The sequence below is a fragment of the Erythrolamprus reginae genome, chromosome 1 (genome assembly GCF_031021105.1).
Source record: "Erythrolamprus reginae isolate rEryReg1 chromosome 1, rEryReg1.hap1, whole genome shotgun sequence".
Lineage (NCBI taxonomy): Eukaryota > Metazoa > Chordata > Lepidosauria > Squamata > Dipsadidae > Erythrolamprus > Erythrolamprus reginae.
The window spans coordinates 246094005-246114102 of record NC_091950.1 but is presented as its reverse complement, the minus strand read 5'-3'; the positions used below and the strand labels follow the sequence as shown (position 1 = coordinate 246114102).

The window sequence follows — 20098 nt, the reverse complement described above, 5'->3', positions numbered from 1 at the left end:
GTCCACAAGACAGTTTCATTGAAATACAAAAAAGAAATGGTTGAAATGAAAAGAAGTCAAACTGGGCTCCTGAATCTTGAAGTAAGAGTTCTTCAGATCCCTAGCTACTATAAAATATGTGTTGGCTGTAGATTTTCAAAATAATGTTTATACAAACTAAATATGTTTTATTTAAAATCTAAAATGGAGAGCTAAATATATTGAATACTTGGCTATCTTTCATATTTAGGCAGGTATTACCAAAGATAATCAAGAAAACTGCACTCAATTTCCCACCATTATTGGCTTCACTCTTCTTAAGCATTTCCCAAAATCTAGGGACAAAGCTAAAGTATCTGTTGTAATCATGAAATTTTCACACTGTTGGAAGTCATTCCAGGAATGCTCTCTGAAGATACCTCAGATCTAGGTGGTTTTTCAGGAGGCATCTAGTCTATCAAGAGGTATATGATCAAGAGGTATATTCAACAGCCTATCAAGAGGTATATTCAACAGCCGTAGGTAAAGTTTAGATACCAGCTTTTCAAATGTATATTTATTTTTATAGAGGGAAACACTGATTCTAATTATTAAAACCTATTTTGTCAATTATGAACAAACAATGCAAAGTCTTTTAAAAAAGTCAAATGCCACGATTTCCCCCCCTCTCCCATGATGTCAGCTGTAATTGACCAATCAATATGACTGTCCATCTGTAGTTTCAAGTCTGCTGTCCAAACCAGGAGCTTTGCCTTGTTGCTCTTTGAATATGATTTGGAAAGAAGCCAAGAACAAACCATGAAAAAAGGGGCCATTGTAAAAAAAATTACTTTAGTAGTTGTAAGTAAATTTAAATGTTTTTGTAACAAAAGAACCAAAGGAATACATTATAATACTTGCCACAATCTTCTCTTAAGGTTTTCCCTTTTACAACCTCTTCATATTTCATCATTTGTTTTAAAAAAGCCTATTTTTTTCTTTACAAGAAGTATAGATTTGCTATCTTTATCTTACTTTTCCAATGCTTGTCTAATTTTCTACCTTTCATTCAATTAGACAGAGTTCCTTCCTAAAGACAGATTGGAAATTAGTTGATAGTATCACATTATTATAACACATCAACCTTATCCTTTACAAACACAACCATACTAAGTCAGCTAGAGCAGGTATGCTTGTTCAGTCTACTTGAAGTAAGATTTTTTTAGCCCTAGTATCTGCCAATAGATATTAAAATTCTGATTATACTCCAAATCTATTTCCACATATAATTCATTTAAAGAATTTTGATAAGCACATCATAAATTATTTGGGGCACTCTGGCTGCTAAGAACATCCCTGAGAGCTTCTCCCAAGACTGGATGTAACTCTGGAATTTCATCTTGTAGTCTCTAATCCACAGAATGTGGGAGATGTTGTTTAACCATTTTTACATATGTGAAACATTTAAATAGTTAGACATTGAATTTCATCAAATTTCAGCTACTATTGGATGAAGGAGGCTGGGCAATTTACAAAGGGGTAAAGTTAACATTTTAATCAATTTTCTGGGTTATTTTAAAATTTGAAAACCCTGTTTTCCCCAAAATAAGACATCGTCTCATAATAAGCTCCAAATAAGGCTTTTGAGTACATGGCAATCAGGGCCAAGCGCTTATTTCACGATTCAAAAAAACCCACGACAGGGTCCTATTTTGGGGGGAACCTGGTGGCAACGCTAAGAGTACTTTAAGTTTAATATATCTACTTTTTCACTGTTTGATAAAAATCAGCAGAAAGTAATAACATTATTCTTCAGCAATCTAATGCTAAAATGCAATGGCATAATCTTCCACAGTTCCTCAAAAGGGGCTTTGGAGGCTGCATCTCTCGCCATAGGTTGTCCAGCCTTGCGCTATTCAATACTGTTGTACAATACTGTTGTAACTGGGCTAAGAAAAGGAGATGAGAACTGCCCCCTAGAGCTGGACACAACTGGACAAGGGAAACCTTCACCTTTTCTATTCAAGCACAAAAAAATATCCTATTAAAAATTAATATTACCGGCAGAGTTATGAGTTGTAGACATGTTAGGTGCATTGTTTTAACTAACTGTAACATGGTTTTCATATGCAAGAACATTATTTCAATTAACGCATCTTATGTATTTTTAACATTTCTCTGCCAGAATCCTGCCAAATTCAAAAATGATTTCTCTTACTCTTTTAATACAGAATCAATTCTAAATCAGGAAAAAAAAAATCCTAGCCTTTGAAACTCCCTACTATTCTAATTTATCCCCAAGTCAGTTTCAAAAATTAATAAAAATAATACACCGATTCAGAGGATTTTGAAAATTGATTTACAATTCAGACCAGAGGTTTTTCTCTAAGATGGGGAGTGATAGACAAACGGTTTGGAAAAAAGTGGTGGAACTTTGTTTTTGTACATAGTAACCGCAGTGAGATTATTACCTGCACAAAGGAAAAAATTGGTATTACGTAGAATGAGAAATAGTTGGTAAAGATGAGGGAATGTGCCGGGATGGCCAAACTGACTTCCTCGATCAGACAAAAGACAATTATCTATGTTTATAGCTGACCTGGAAATGCCTTATAGATTTTTTTGTATGAAACAGAAAAAAAAATTAACTTATGATTTTGATGATTAGACAGGATAGATTATAGAAAGAAGAGAGTTATGTTGTAACCATAAAATAAAAGGAAACTCTATAACTCTATTTATAAATTGCTGGAAAGAAGATTGAAAGATATTTCCTTGGTTTTTTTTCTTTTTGTACTTTTAACTTTCTCTTTGATTTAAATGTCTATGGAGATTCTCAGTAATCCAGTCATCATTGCCTCAAAGGTGCCTTTCTTTCTTTCTTTCTTTCTTTCTTTACTTCTTTCTCTTCTCTCCCTCCCTCCCTCTCTCTCTCCCTCTTTTAAAAGGCAACTGCAATGTTTCTTATTTGAGGAAGAAGACCAAAAGTTTCACTTCTTATCCAAAAAGCTTCATCAGTTATAATATACTCTTTGATTTATTGTTTTTTTCATTCCCCTTTTACTTTGTATTATTTGTATTAGTTTTTAACTTCATGAAAAAAAATATTTGAATAAAATTATTCAACACAGCAGAAGACCATAACAGAACACTTACAATTTTAATGGCCTAACTTTACTTTTGAGAGAATCTGTACACATTTTCTAATTGTGTTATTGTTCTCCCAAATCCCAATGAAAAGGAAATGTTTGCCAGTATACTTGTTACTTACATTTCCCATGTATTCCGAAAGCAGATCTTGCAAGGCTTGTCGCACTGCATTACACTCGGCCACTATGCGTTCCCGTCGGTCATCACGTGTGCAGGATGAGTCAGCCATTAGGGCTGCGCCACTAATGATGCTCTCCAAGCGCTCTTCTAAGGATGGTCTAAAACGCTCTTCACTGAAGTTCAAGGGATCTACAATAATTTGTTTCTGTTAAGAAGAAATGGTTTATAATTTTTAATAAAGTGGCGTGCAGCTCTTTTGATGAAGACCTCCTAAAATTTCTATAACATATGTCTTTGTTTAACAAGTGCAACATTTAGGACAATATACTACCCAGAATTAACCCAGTGTAACTTTGGCTAAAGCTAAAGCTCATAGCTACAGAGAGCTATGCTGACAGTTGGATTTTTATTGTTTTGTTACCTTCAAATTATAATTTATAATTATAATATATATATATATATAATTTTCAAATTATATTAATTTTCAAATTCAGCAAAAAACATGTGACACACACACACACACACACACACACACACACATATTCAACAAAACATTTATTGGAACTTAAGGTTGCATTTATTGGAACTTAAGGTTGCATTAGTGACTTCTTTATGTTATCAGTGAATTAACTTCAATTTTGTGGTTTGTCAGTTTTCCAATTTGTGCTGTGTGCTGTTATTCTTTAATGCTAAAGTAATATTCATTAACCAGGTTCATTGTTTATTTTTTTAAAAAAATCATCAGCTTATTATTTTTCTTTAAAATTCTGCTGGGTGCTAAGGTTTCTTTGATTTGGTGTCAGCTACTCCAAATATTTTAATTACCCTAATTATGCCATTCTTTTTTATCTGTTGATCTTTTAAATGGATCAACATCAGTTATGACATTTTACTGCAAGTATTAAACACTGCTCAGTAAAATCTCATATCGCAATATTTTTTTAATATTCTATAAGGGGGAGGATGAACCTTTTTCCCCCTGGGTGCCGAAAGTGCGTGGGAACACACTATTGCGCCTGTGTGAGTGCCCATACCCATAGCTCAATGCCTGGGGTGAAAATTGCCTCCCCTGCCCTCCCCCCAAGGCCTCTGGAGGCCAGAAACAGGCCATTTCCCAACTTCTGGTCAGCCTGGTAAGCCCGTTTTTCACCCTCCACAGGCTCCAGAGGTTTCCCTCCCCCATCCCCCCCTGAAGGCCCTCTAGAAGCAGAAAATGTCTTCCTAGAGCCTCAATGAGAGCCAAGAATCAGCTGTCCGGTACGCACATGAGTGCTGGAGCTGAGCTAAGCCAATGGCCCACGTGCTGGAAGATATGGCTTCGCGTGCCACCTGTGGCACCTGTGCCACAGGTTCACTATCACTGTTCTATAATATTTTACAAATCTGAATGTGAATTTATTTTGTCCACATTTTAGATAAACATCCACACTTTGGACAATGTAGCTAGAAGTGACCTGTTTGAAATATTAAAAGGGATTTTTAAGAGACTATGTCAATTAATTAATTGATTATTTATTATTATTATTATTATTATTATTATTATTAATAATAATAATAATAATAATAATTAGATTTGTATGCCGCCCTTCTTTGGAGACTCGGGGTGGCTCATAAGTTGTACCAGCTGCGGGTTCTCAGATTCTATCTTCTATATCAGTGTTTCCCAACCTTGGCAACTTGAAGGTATTTGGACTTCAACTCCCAGAATTCCCCAGCCAGCAAATACTGGCTGGGGAATTCTGGGAGTTGAAGTCCAGATGTCCTCAAGTTGCCAAGGTTGGGAAACACTGTTCTATATAACTATCAAAAGATACAGTAGCCTTGACCTCATTCCAAGTAGTCAATCTGAGCTCAACTGCTCAGGGCAAAAACAAAAAACAAAAAACTGGGAAATCTGGATAATGGAAGATCAATTTAGCTGGGAAAAATACCTTGCAGAGTCTGCGGAGAGCTGCATATGGTTGACTAGGAGAAGTGGTACTGAACCAGGTATGAGTATCAGATGTGTCATTCAAAAATAGTTCAATGGAAACGCAAAGTAAATTGAAACTATGTTGAGAAAGCACAACGGCTTTATTTCTGGTTATTTGACAGCCTGTCTGAATTCTGGAAAATCTGAAAGTCTACATTTTCTCTTGAAAAACTGAAAAAATTGACATTTTAAATAAATTGATACAAAACCCCGACTTTTCAATAAGAGAATATTTTTAAGTGCTGTTATAAAATGCTGTTGCAAGCAATTTGCATTTCTAAAGTGCCAGAGTTTATTGGAGCTGGTCATTATTAAATTAGGTATTGGTTAGACCTAATTTAATAATTCCCAATTCGCATTCCTGCAAATATGTTAAGATCCCGCTGTAATTTTGAAAGACCTTACTTTTATTAGTTTTTACCATAATGGAATAATGGCTCCCCTTATGTCAAGGTTGCAAATCAGAAACTGTCAATCATACTGCTCCAGAAACAAAGTGCCAAAACTTATGCATGGTACAAATTTAAAACTTACATCAAAGTTATTAAGTGCGTAAGCCAACTCTCCACCACCACTCTGATGGTGGGCAGAATCGTCAGAAGCTGTGGCTTGGGCAGCATTAGAGATTCCTGTGACTGCCTGTTGCAACTGCTTGTAGATCAAGTCCCTATTGGCTTTATAGGCAGCTACATCTGGATGCTGGAGGCAAGCTTGAGAAGCGGTGTAAAGAATGGGAATGTTTTTCTGAAGAATTCCTCTGGCTGCAGCCATCTGGTCACGATGACCAATGTCTTTCAGTTCCTGCAGAAACAGTAACATTTTATTTAGGGATAAAAGATTTCGGGGGGGAATTTAGTTTTTTTATTTATCAGCAATGACGAGATGTGAAACCCCAAGTAAAAATCCCAATAGCCAATTGGGGCTGATGCAGCCCCACAGCACCTGGAGAGGAACATATTGTCAATTCCTTATCTCAGTAGCCCCTCACCTATTGGACACCAGGGACCAGTTCACTGGAGAAAGACTTTTCCGTGGACTAGAGGGGGAGATGGTTTTACATGATGTCTGTATCCCATGAATGAGGCTTCATTTGTTTACGCGGCCTGGATGCTGGCATGCTGCGGCCTGCTCCCAGTCCACGGCCTGGGGATTGGAGACCCCTGCCTTATTTGACCTATTTCAATTAAGAATGTCTGGTCTGTTCAAAGCCTGAGTCAAAAACTGGGCATGCTCAGGCAGAGAGGCGGGACCAAAGATCTGATTGACTCAGACTCCAAGCACAGAAAGCAGAATTAACCCTTTCCTTGGATTCTCGACTCAGCACACCACAGAATTATATGATGTCTGGAACACAAAATTGTTGGCAAATGAAGCCTCAAATGTCCATTTTGTAACTGAAGTTACTGTAAATTTTCCATCTGAATTGCAGAAAAAATATATAAGCCAAAGCTTAAGACTGTTATCCAGTAGTGTGTATTTAAAGAGGCAGCAGGCAACAAACATCAATCTCGTCTTTTTATACCAGTTTACTCATCAGCCTCTCCCATTCTAAGACACCTGCCCACATATTCACTTTTTTTGCTAAAACAAACAAACAATTGGAACAAGTTATTCAACTGAATAATTATGTAATTAGTAACAGTTGCATAGATAGGACTCTTGTTCTGTAGCTTTTGAGAAAAATGGGCAGCTTGATTTTAACCTGTTCCATTGAGAAGGAATTGCAGATAACTCTTTTTTTTCTGCTAATCTCTATGAGGGAGATATTCGGTTAAGAAATTTGATATATAAATAAACAAGCAAACAAACAAACAATCCTGTTCAGGAGACTAGCAAATCTGAGGCAATTGACTAAAGAGCTTCTCCACATCCAGTCAGTTCCTTAGGACAGGACAGGACGTTGTGGAGTGTGGCAGCTTCCAGTGGCAGGCAGTTACAATGAAAATGTACTGTGTTTTCTGAGTTTGTACTGAATTGGAGCCACTTTGAGTATTTCCTTCTGTAAAAGGATCAAACTGAAGATAATGGCACCTTACATGTCTTAGATTACATGAGCAGCATAATGTAGAAAAGAAAGAGCCAGATGTTGCAAGCAGGAGTCAATAAAATGCAGATTTCTATTGCAAATAACCTCCTTTTTGGTAGTAAAGTGGTCATATAAGCTCACACAAAATTGGGTGGATTCATGTAACTTTCCCAAGCTTATTATGGCAAGATTGTCTAAGCAATCTTATTTACAAGCTGTCAAAAATATCTTTTGTCTCCTAGTTTCTCCATCAGGGTGTAGCTATAGCATTTCTCTACCCATGTGGCAGGTTGGGCTTTCTTTTAAAAAAACAAAAGCTCCTATAATTACATCTCAATTTATACATCCTCTTTACACAATGGTCAATGTTATCATTTTGACATTTCTATTATAACTGTATCTACATTATAACAGTCAGATTTTATAAAAGTATATAATCTTAAAATTACTATACCTGTTGTCTCTTGCCTGCCATTATATTAAGCTTATCCACTTCCGGTTTAAGAGCTTTATATTGTATTCCTAAATCTTGTTCAGTTCCAGCATTTCTTAGTTTTAGAATGCCTTCTTCCACCTAGAAAATGAAATCAGTTTTAAATTATTCATAATATGTATAATTTAGTATAAATTCTGCAAATGCAGTTATTTATAATGTCACTATACTTAAGCAAGAGAAATATGGTCTAACCCCAAACAAATCAATAAAATCAGACACGCTAGCAAAACAAGAAAAAAACTATTATGTCTGTGAATATCAGATTTCAATAAGCTATTAATGTTTTATATTGAATTTAGCAACAGCAATTTATGTTAAAAGGCCATGAACACATAAGATCCAAATTAAAGAACTGCCTGGGGTAAAGAAGTAAAACAGAATTTGTTCAACTGACGGCAAATCTGTCAACCAGCATGTAACAATAAAGGAATATATCTTTTATTTTACGGAAATGTTCCACTTAGACTGGAATATTGTTTCCACAATAATCCAGCACTTCTTAAAAACTCCAAAGCACAATATAAAAGATATGTTCCTGCCCTATTAACCCACCTTCCTGCAAGTTAGAAAAGATTACAGTGGTACCTCTACCTATGAACGCCTCTACTTAAGAACTTTGCTAGATAAGAACCCGGCGTTCAAGAATTTTGCCTCGACTTAAGAACGATTTTCTACTTAAGAACCCGAGCCCAGAAATATTTCCTAGGAAATTTGAGAGCGGCACGAAGGCCCGGTCAGTTTCTTGCCATTCCCCCCTGGGTTTCTCTCTCTGGCGCAGTGTATGGGAGGCAGCCTTGCGCTGGGTGTATGGGAGGCGCGTGCTTCTCCTCGCTGCCTCAGAGTCCCTCTTTTTTAAAAAAACCCTTAAAGTTTTGGATTTTTTTTATTTCCCTCACCTCACCTTCTTCCTTCGGCAGCAACTGTCCTCCTCCTCTTCCTCCTCCTCCCACCCAAATTCTGAGCTTTTATTTCTTTCCTAATGGGTTTGCACACAATATTTGCTTTTACATTGATTCCTATGGGAAAAATTGCTTCTACTTACATAGAAACATAGAAGACTGACGGCAGAAAAAGACCTCATGATCCATCTAGTCTGCCATTATACTATTTTTTGTATTTTATCTTAGGATGGATCTATGTTTATCCCAGGCATGTTTAAATTCAATTACTGTGGATTTACCAACCATGTCTGCTGGAAGTTTGTTCCAAGGATCTACTACTCTTTCAGTAAAATAATATTTTCTCATGTTGCTTTTGATCTTTCCCCCAACTAACTTCAGATTGTGTCCCTTTGTTCTTATGTTCACTTTCCTATTAAAAACACTTCCCTCCTGAACCTTATTTAACCCTTACAAACTTTTCTACTTAAGAACCTGGTCACGGAACGAATTAAGTTCTTAAGTAGACGTACCACTGTATTCTGAATTACTTTTATTATGATAACATGAAAATAGTGAACAATATACTCAAGACTTACAACTTTAAGTTGTACAAGTAGTCTGTAGACATCTGCCATATCAGCCAAAATGAGCAGCCGGGTCACTGCTGACAAGAGGGCCCGAGCTGCTCTCACCATATTCCCTCGTTTCACAGAAGAACAGGGGTCATCAGCAAATTCTCCAGAAGCACTCTTCATCAAGTCCCCTACATATACACAAAGTAGCTGTAAGGCTTCAGCTTTTATGACGATTAGAAAAATATACCCAATTCAACCAAAACGGCATGGATATTTCTCATTAAAACATCTAACATAATAATTTTCATGACATTCTCTTCCAAAACAATTTACTTTTGGCACTCAGGGAAGTACTGCAAGATTAAGAATTTGCTGCTTATATAGGATTCAATGGCCTTAATGGAATGTGCAAATATTCAACCTGAAGCTGGAAAGCAGAGTAAATTGTGTTACTCGCTTTTTTAAAAAGCCACATCTTTGTTCGATTGTATTCAGCATATCATGCAAGCGCAGGAAAAGGCACGGCTTCATTATGGAAGCAGTGACCTTGGTCTCTCTGCTAGATTTGAAATACCTTTTAAATTTAAATGCTGTACACCTTGAAGCCTAGTCAAGTTACAAAATGGGAATAATATAAAATATTGAGAGAGAGTGTGTGTTATTGCTAAATAGTATTCAAATTTTGGCCGGTGCAAATCTTGAACAAGGTGACTTGGAATACATTTACAGAGCACCGCTTTTTGAACTATTAAAACACACTATCTTTTTAGAAATGTAGTTGGAAACTGCTCCTGGTTTTGTTGACATACACGTGGATAAACAGTTACTTTGCTTTGCTGGAAAAAATGAAGCAAAATTGCATGCACATTAATGTGAAGACACCTGGGAGATTTTTGAAGCAGCTGCACAAGCCTAGAAAATGATGTGCCTGTTTTAATTATGCAAAAAAGGTGCTCTGTATGTGCCACTGTGGGTTCTCAAACATCTTGTTTTAAATGGTTTTCATAGCCCCATTAAAATTATAGCCTTTTTGTCAGATGATAGCAGGCTCTATTAACATTTAAAAAATGGGGTTGGGGAGGGAAGAAAATATTGTTTCGGATTTTTTTCAGTAGTAGAAGATATCAACGCAGTAACTTAAGTTAAAGACGATGTAAGATCATTCAATTTTATGCCAAGCTTTTTGGAAGTAAAAAATAAAAAAATCCTCTTGGGGTAATAATGCAACCATTTTCAAACCTACAAAAAGCTGTTGGTGAAGCTCTACTTTCAGACACTAGTTACTAAAGACAAATTTTCATTCCATACATTTAATGGCTTATTCAAGGTCATTCAAAATTTTTCTGACCAGCTCTTCTCACAGGACTATTGTGAGATTAAGCAGAGACTGGAATAACTACATACATTTCTTTAAGGCACATAAAAGATGCTGACACATATTAAAAGCTGAGCTCATCCCCAAACTGGTATTTAAATATATTGCACCTACTGACAGGCTAACTCTTTCTTTTTTTAAATTGCTAATTCCTGTTTGGTAATTTACAAATGTGGACAATAGTAAGAGTTACAATTTCATCAAAGGTATACCTTGTTTGCGAACATCTTCCACGGCTGCTACCAGTTCTTCTTTAAGAAACTGGCTCTCCTTTGCAATTTTGTCCCCCTTTTCCAAAAAGTTCTCTGTTGCTTGCTCAACCGATGCAGCTAAAACATGTGCCTTTTTAGATCGGCCTCTTTTTTTGTTGGAAGGACCTTTGTTGCTAGTATTGACCAATGTTGTGACCTGAAAACAGCATAATATCCATTTTTCAGTTGAAAAGCTTTAGATATTTAATATGGCAGAAATTCCCATAAATGCGATTCCAACTAAATCATTCCATTGCTTGAACAAGATAACTCAACTAATACACTCTAAATTTAAATAAACAAAGCTTCAGCTAAAGGGTTTTTTTTTTTGTAAACTCAGATTAAAAATCTGGAAACATTCGAAACATTTATATATCTTGGTTGAGTTTCATATATCTATAAATCAGAAATGTGTGAACTTTTGGGGGGAATACTTGTGAAACCTTCAATCAAGGATTACCGGTAACTTAAGTTGAACCTATGACATTCTAAAACATGAAATTAGAAGCAGAAGCTATACAGAAATGTAGTTTAGAAGCAACTTTATTTCTTTACTCTTATATCTTCATATCTATTCTTGTATTGTTTAATTCTCCATTATTCCTATTGTCTTATTATTCAGTATAATTGTTAATGGCATGTCAGTGCCTATCATTTAGTGTTAAATCCACGACACATTACATCATCTATTGTCAGGGTCAAAGAATCAGGAACATTCCATAAAGTTGCATCATAGATTTATTCAAACCTATATAAAATTAATGATCAGCCCTAAATTAGTGCTAGATAAGGGTTAACAGGATTCATGGGGAAGGGGCTGCACTTGGATCTCTGTGGCAATGCAAGGATTCTAAATGGATAACATGTTTGATTCCAGCCACCACTCCTACCTCCTGATCTTCTCCTACAGTAATTCTGAACACGCTCAGAAGGATTCCGGTCATTATTTGGCCTGGGCTAATGAGTTAAATTTAAACACTGATTTCAAATTTAGTCTCTTAAATATAATTTCAGACATTGTTAGTTCAGGCTCACATGCATTACTCCACCTTTGTGGTATTTCTAGTTTTAAGTAAATTAAATGATTAGCCATTTCAACATTTTCTGGTTCAGAAAGTATAATTTGATTTAGAGTATAAAGTTAGGCATGGTAATCTTTTGACACCTGGATTCAGTTTGGCAGATATCAAAACAATTATAGCTACCATAAAATATCATGAGAGAAAGGGATGTTTTGAACAGAAAGGAGAAATGTGTCTATGTAAACTTTGCAACATAAACTGAAAACATTATTTCAGGTCACATTTGATTGCAATAAATATTACTGAAATCATTTCGGCTAGCTCTGGGCCATTTAAGTTGCAACAATTTAAATGAGATTTAAGCATAGTTAATTTCCCATTAGATTAAGGACAAAAAGGCAATGTTTGGTCTCACTTTAGGGTTTTTTTTAAGGAAAAAAAATCCTGATATTTTCTACTATACTTTCTATATGGCTTTATAAAGGCAAAAAAAGAAAGCCATGAACAGAAAACATTCCAACTCGATCTTTAATGTAGACCCAACTTACTGTAACACAGTGCAATTAATCTATGGGTTCTCCAGTGTAAAGCTGCAGATTCAGAACATTAATAAAAAGCAAAGGATAATCACACAGAGTTTTTATTACCTGGGTAACAAGAGGTTCAAGCAATCTTTCAACTGCCAGTGTCCGTATCTCCAGGCTTTTGGGATCCCATTTGAAATTAACATTTCCTGTATTAATGGTAGTCATTTCTGAAAAAGAAAAGTATTAAATCATTTCAATTCTCTACACAACACAAATGTCTATTATATGCAGCAAACTCACTGTAATCAATGGAGGTTACTCAAAACTAAATTAAGACTAAACTCTGACCCAAATAGAGCCATTTACATATATCATTAGAATTCTTCTGAACAGCCAATCAAATTGAGATTTAGATTAAGTTGGAATTTCTTTCTGGACTTTTTATCAACCTTTTTGATTGTCACCATGCAATCTCGTACAATGCACCAAACATAAATTAACTGAAAATAGCTCAAGATCACATATTTGATTATTTAAGAACATTAATTTTGATGTTGATATATCTAGGATTTTGTATGTCATCCTGGAACCCTTGCTTTAGATTAAGCTTTGAAAAGGAACCTAGTTTTAGGCCATATTTTTCTTATCTTTCCCTTCCTATAGTTTCCTTTTAAATCAACTACTCTTTAAAAGGAGACTATCTCTTCAGTTAAGAGACTTATACAAGGAATAATAACCGTAGAGCGGAAGGACTAGATACACTGTCCAATCCAACCATTTCATGGGTTTGCAATGAAAAAACACAGCAGCATTATTCTAGCTGCATCTTTATATTCTGCTGAAATAATGGGTTACTGTTGCAGGGGAAATAGGAAGTAGGAGCATTGTGTACTCCATATTATGTTATACCAAACAAAGGTAAATACTAATTTAGTTCTAACCAAACACTCCCTTGGACCTTCATAAAAATGCTAAGATTCAATTACTGTAGTTGTAGCCAATATAGTTCTACTCACTTTTAATAACAGCTGTTTCCATCTAACAAAACTACAAGAGGAGTATATGGTGAAGCATAGCAGGACTACTGTATTTTTTGCAAGTATTACTTCCCTCTAATCACAGATCCGAAAATTTATTCAAATGTAAGGTATTTTACATGTCGCAAGGAAGTTATCAATGTTGACTCTTCTTACTAACTCTTCTAAACATTTACTTTTCTATCACATAAAATGGGAATATGTTACCTAGGTCCATTCAGAACCACATTTTTGGGGGATCCAGAAGCAATTCTATAGAAAATGTTTCTGTATAAATATATCCTATTATTTTGCTCTATACAGTGATACCTCATCTTATAAACCCCTCATCATACAAACTTTTCGAGATACAAACCCAGGGTTTAAGATTTTTTTGCCTCTTCTTCCAAACTATTTTCACCTTACAAACCCAAGCCGCCGCCACTGGGATGCCCCGCCTCCGGACTTCTGTTGCCAGCGAAGCACCCGATTTTGTGCTGCTGGGATTGATCTGAGGCTCCCCTCCATGGGAAACACCACCTCCGGGCCTCCGTGTTTTTGCGATGCTGCAGGGGAATCCCAGCAGCGCAAAAATGGGCACTTCGCTGGCAACGGAGGTCTGGAGGTGGGGTTTCCCAGCGAGGGGAGCCTCAGCGAAATCGCAGCATCACAAAAACATGGAAGCCCGTAGCTGGGGTTTCGAGGACTTCTGTGTTTTTGCGATGCTGCAATTTCACAGAGATTCCCCTGCAGCATCACAAAAACACGGAAGTCCGGAGGTGGGGTTTCCCATGGAGGGGAGCATCAGGGGAATCCCAGCAGCGCAAAAACGGGTGCTTCGGCTGGCAAAAGGGGTGAGTTTTGGGCTTGCACACATTAATCATTTTTCCATTGATTCCTATGGGAAACACTGTTTCGTCTTACAAACTTTTCACCTTACAAGACTTGTCCCGGAAACAATTAAGTTCGTAATATGAGGTATCACTGTACGTAGTACCATAATTGAGTTCATAATTTTTCATAAGTTGCTGCTGCTAAGCAAGGCACCCACATGATCATTTTGCTGAATGACAACAATCCTACCACTTCTTTTAGAAACATAGAAATATAGAAGATTGACGACAGAAAAAGACTTCATGGTCCATCTAGTCTGTCCTTATAATATTTCCTGTATTTTATCCCAGATATATGTTTATCCCAGGCATGTTTAAATTCAGTTCCTGTGGATTTACCAACCACGTCTGCTGGAAGTTCGTTCCAAGCATCTACTACTCTTTCAATAAAATATTTTCTCATGTTGCTTCTGATCTTTCCCCCCAGCTAACCTCAGATTGTGCCCCCTTGTTCTTGCGTTCCATTTCCTATTGTGGTCATTAAGTGGAGCATGGGGTGCCTGAAGGGATGGGGGAGGTCTTGGGAGGTCTCGTGCAGGTCTCTGCATTGGAGCACCATCCCAGCTCATACATGATCTGAGTTGAGCCTCCCATGTCCCAAAGCACCCCTTGCACAGCTTCCCACTTTGCTGGGTCCCACAGCCTGGGGCTTCCTCCCCACTGCATCATGCCTTTGTCCACGTATCTCTTCCAACAATCATCTTTCCAAAACAGCAATTTATGGCCTTCCCGCAGAAGCCACCTTTCATCATTCTGGGAGATTACAAAAATGTTGCCCATTTCCACAATGGAAGGACCTGCATCCTATTGTATGGATGCTTTTTTGGAAAGGCAATCTTTCGAAGAGGTAAGTGGGGCAAGGTGTGACTGGGTAGGGAGGAGACCCAAAGTTCTGGGACCCAGTGGGATGGGAAGCACACCCAAGGCCTGTGGGAAATAGGTCCATGGAAGCCACCTAGGGAGGATGAAGAGATAAGCAAGTAGGGCAGATTTATTTATTTTATTAATTGGATTTGTATGCCGCTCTTCTCCAAGGACTCGGGGTGGCTCACAACATATCAAACAATATACAATGTATGTATCTAAAAAAATCCAATTAATATCATTAAAAATCTTTAAAAACTCTATTTACGTTTAAAACCATTCATTCCCATTCTCACAGCAAGACATACTACACTTGTCGGTCGGGGGCTAGGGTCTAATGGCCCCAAGCCTGACGGCATAGATAGGTTTTTAAACTTTTACGGAAGGCGAGGAGGGTGGGGGCAGTGTGAATCTCTGGGGGGAGCTAATTCCAGAGGACCAGGCCCCCCACAGAGAAGGCTCTTCCCCTAGATCCCGCCAAATGACATTGTCTAGTTGACGGGACCTGGAGAAGGCTGACTCTGTGGGACCTAACCGGTCGCTGGGATTTGTGCCGCAAAAACTGGTCCCGGATGTAATCTGGTCTGATGCCATGTAGGGCTTTATAGGTCATTACCAACACTTTGAATTGCGTCCGGAAACCAATAGGCAGGCAATGCAATTTCTTGGAGGCCAGTCGTGAATTGTGATCAGTTAATTATGATGGCTTTCCAATAATTGCAACTTTGGAAACATGTTGTAATTTCAAATGACAGCTGAATGAATGGTCACAAGTCAAGGACTACCTGTATAGGATTGTACAAAATCTAAATTGAAAATACTCTTATTTGAACACAAAATACTGTATTTTGATGCAAAATAGCTTAGGTAAGTATGGAAATGGATTCTCAAGTATTCTAGAAATGGTGTGTCTATGAAACAAGGGACATGCTTGAAACACAGCTTTTTGAAAGTCGGAAAACACTTCCAGAATGCCCCAAACTGCATTTTGCTAAAAGCAGCAACTCATCCTTGAACTAGGGCATTTTCAAATTCAGTATTTTTGCACATCTTTATTGATTTCAACATAATGATCTGAGTGTAGATCTCATTAGATGCCTTGCAATTAGAAACTTGCAAAGTAAAATCAGAGGAGAGACTACTAAACAAAACTTAATTACTGTAATGTGTTCAAGTGTAAAGTGTAGAAGAATCATATCAATTTCATTCTAGAATGACATTATCTTAACAACTAAAATCCACCAAGAATCTTGAAAACATAACATGGAGATAGGTAGGTATCCTTAATATCTCCATGGGATTTAAGTTAAAGAAATAATATGCTTTTTAAAAGTGCAATTTAAATAAATTAAATTTGAATATATGTAGCCCATTAACCCAACCCCTGATAATAAGCCTAGTTGGGCTTTTGAGTGCATGGCATTAAGGCCAAGCACTTATTTCAGGGTTCAAAAAAAATATAAGACAGAATCTTATTTTCGGGGAAACATGGTAATACAAAAATGAGAGGCAGTTTGGTGTACAGTGATCTCTCGATTAGCGCGGGGGTTACGTTCCAAGACCTCCTGCGCTAACCGATTTCCGCGTTATACTGGATGCGGAAGTAAAACCACCATCTGCGCATGTGCGCCATTTTTTTCATGGCCGCACATGCGCAGATGGTGGAGTTTGCGTGTGGGCGGCGGGGAAGACCAAGGGAAGATTCCTTCAGCCGCCCAACAGCTGATCTGCTCCGCAGCGCGGAAGCAGCGAGGAGCCGAAGATGGGGTAAAGGCAAAGGGGAAACCCCATCTTCGGCTCCTCGCTGCTGCCGCGCTGCGGAGCGGATCAGGTGTTGGGCGGCTGAAGGAACCTTCCCTTGGTCTTCCCGCCAGATCACTTGCCGCTTGCCGCTTGCCAGTCCACACACGCCCCCCTGGATGAGCGGCCCCGCATGGCCCCAGCGCTGGACTCCGTTGCCGAACGGCGAAACCGGAAGGGGCGAGGTGGGGGAGAACGGGAGGCTCAGCATTCCGGCAGTCGCAGCGCTGGCTGTCAACTTTTCTTTTTAGCACTGGGGAGGCAAGTCAGCTCCTGCCCAGTTTTAAAAAGAAAAGTTGACAGCCAGCGATTGTTCCGCTGCCGCCAGCATGGCCTGGCTGGCAGCGGAAGATGTAACCTTCGCAACCTCGGAGAGCTTCCTGGGCATGAAAGCTCACGAAAACCAGGAAGCTCTCTGAGGTTGCGAAGGAGCCCACGATCACTCGGCTGCAAGCGGGAGGAAGGCGAATCCCACGGGGCTGGGCTCGGTTATCCCCCCGGCTCCCCTCCTACCAGCCCCGCCGCGGAAGGCTCCATTCTGTTCCCTGAATGGAGACCGCCGGCCGCTCAATCGGGTGGCAGGAAAGCGAATGTCACGGGGCTGGGCTCGGCTCCCCCAGCCCCGCCGCGGAACGCTCCATTCTGTTCCCTGCCGGCCCGATTGAGCGGCCCGTGCTTTCAAGCCTGTGCTTTCTAACAAGAAAAAAGTCTTTAACTTTTTTAGTATCTTAAATTGTTACCGTTATCTGCAGAGCTTAGCTAGGTAATCATCTCACATATTCTTCAAGGATACATTCCGGACATAATTAAAGCAGAGTTCTCAAAGCCTTGACTTGGCATAAGCACCAGGCTGTTTCAATCAACCTCTCTATCTCCTCTCCTTCTGTGAGTCATATGATAAAAGTCAGGAAGAGGCTTGTCATCCTTTTGTTGCTTGAATTTGTTGCATGAGACTGGAGAATGGAAATGATGCCTGTTTCTTTCTATTAATGAGCTTTCATTTCATGCCCAGGAAGCTCTCCGAGGTTGCAAAGGAGCCCAGGATCACTCGGCTGCCGGCGGCAGGAAAACGAATGTCACGGGGCTGGGCTCGTCTCCCCCCCCATAGCAGCCCCGCCGCGGAACGCTCCATTCTGTTCCCTGCCGGCCCGATTGAGCGGCCGGCGGTCTCCATTCAGGGAACAGAATGGAGCCTTCCGCGGCGGGGCTGGGGGAGCCGAGCCCAGCCCCGTGACATTCGCTTTCCTGCCACCCGCAGCCGAGTGATCCTGGGCTCCTTCGCAACCTCGGAGAGCTTCCTGGGCATGAAAGCTCACGAAAACCAGGAAGCTCTCTGAGGTTGCGAAGGAGCCCACGATCACTCGGCTGCAAGCGGGAGGAAGGCGAATCCCACGGGGCTGGGCTCGGTTATCCCCCCGGCTCCCCTCCTACCAGCCCATGTCACGGGGCTGGGCTCGGCTCCCCCAGCCCCGCCGCGGAACGCTCCATTCTGTTCCCTGCCGGCCCGATTGAGCGGCCCGCGGTCTCCATTCAGGGAACAGAATGGAGCCTTCCGCGGCGGGGCTGGTAGGAGGGGAGCCGGGGGGATAACCGAGCCCAGCCCCGTGGGATTCGCCTTCCTCCCGCTTGCAGCCGAGTGATCGTGGGCTCCTTCGCAACCTCAGAGAGCTTCCTGGTTTTCGTGAGCTTTCATGCCCAGGAAGCTCTCCGAGGTTGCGAAGGAGCCCAGGATCACTCGGCTGCCGGCGGCAGGAAAACGAATGTCACGGGGCTGGGCTCGTCTCCCCCCCATAGCAGCCCCGCCGCGGAACGCTCCATTCTGTTCCCTGCCGGCCCGATTGAGCGGCCGGCGGTCTCCATTCAGGGAACAGAATGGAGCCTTCCGCGGCGGGGCTGGGGGAGCCGAGCCCAGCCCCGTGACATTCGCTTTCCTGCCACCCGCAGCCGAGTGATCCTGGGCTCCTTCGCAACCTCGGAGAGCTTCCTGGGCATGAAAGCTCACGAAAACCAGGAAGCTCTCTGAGGTTGCGAAGGAGCCCACGATCACTCGGCTGCGGGTGGCAGGAAAGCGAATGTCACGGGGCTGGGCTCGGCTCCCCCAGCCCCGCCGCGGAAGGCTCCATTCTGTTCCCTGCCGGCCCGATTGAGCGGCCGGCGGTCTCCATTCAGTCTAAGAATAAAAAAAAAATTATTTTTTAATATTTTATTTTTTTAAATAATATTTTTTGAAAAACCGCGTTGCAGCGTTTCGCGCTAATCGAGAACGCGCAAGTCGAGGGACCACTGTAGTGGTTAGCACCAGACTACAAATCAAGAGATTCTGAGATTTAGTCCCATTTATCAGGCCAGCTGGGTGATCCTAGGCCAGTCACATACTCTCAGCCCTAGGAAGAAGACAATGGCAAGTCATTCCCTAAATCTTGCAAAGAAAAAGGCAGGAACTTGTGCACACAACCACCAGGAGTCAAAATTGATACTCCTCTCACCAAAAACGTAGCTGCTACTCAGAACCACAAAAAGATACTATCGACAAACTAGCCAATTTGAAATTATTTTATTTCAATTATAACCAAATCATCATTTAGTTGTTTTCAGCTAAATTCCAAAATAGTAAAGACTTCCTCAATGCACAGCAAAGCCAAGTCATTCAACTGGGGAGGGGGAAATCAATTCTAAGTTTCCAGTCATGCAATTTAATATATTTAAGATCAGGACAATTTTCCATGAAGATGGATGGATATGGGTGGAAGAACTGCAATATGAAAACTGACCATATTCCCCAACCCAATAGGACGAATGAACTATTTTCAAGCTACTCAAGATACATCCAATGTCATATTATAGTTACACATTCTCTTATACTTTCAATACATAATACTTTAAACAAAAGCCAATTTCCTTTCTTTAATTTTGAAAGATTATTAATTTTTATGTCTGCATCGTAAGGGTGTTTATGGAAAACTGCAACAGCCAAACTCTAGTTGCTGAAAATTTTACAATTAGCGGTACAGGAAATAAACTTATTTTAAGCACAACTGAATTTCTCTTCATTCTTGTAAACTCAGTGATTCTCTGTCATACTGAGACTTCCAATACAATTGGTTGATCTCATTCCTTGGAATTTTTTGAAAGTTCCCATATTTTCTTTTTGCATTACTACCCTCAATGGCTA

At 39.8% G+C, this 20098-nt stretch overlaps 1 protein-coding gene across 1 annotated transcript in view; it reads right to left on the bottom strand.

Annotated features, from left to right (window-relative positions):
* Nucleotides 1-20098, bottom strand: part of CTNNA1 (catenin alpha 1) — an 86336-nt gene that overhangs the window by 60034 nt on the left and 6204 nt on the right. The window contains exons 2-7 of the mRNA XM_070732702.1: nucleotides 12474-12580; nucleotides 10766-10961; nucleotides 9200-9366; nucleotides 7681-7800; nucleotides 5735-6001; nucleotides 3230-3433 (exon numbers count right to left, since the gene is read on the bottom strand). Of these exons, the coding sequence (XP_070588803.1) occupies nucleotides 3230-3433; nucleotides 5735-6001; nucleotides 7681-7800; nucleotides 9200-9366; nucleotides 10766-10961; nucleotides 12474-12578 (1059 nt within the window). The 5' untranslated portion in view covers nucleotides 12579-12580. The remainder of the gene's footprint in view (nucleotides 1-3229; nucleotides 3434-5734; nucleotides 6002-7680; nucleotides 7801-9199; nucleotides 9367-10765; nucleotides 10962-12473; nucleotides 12581-20098) is intronic.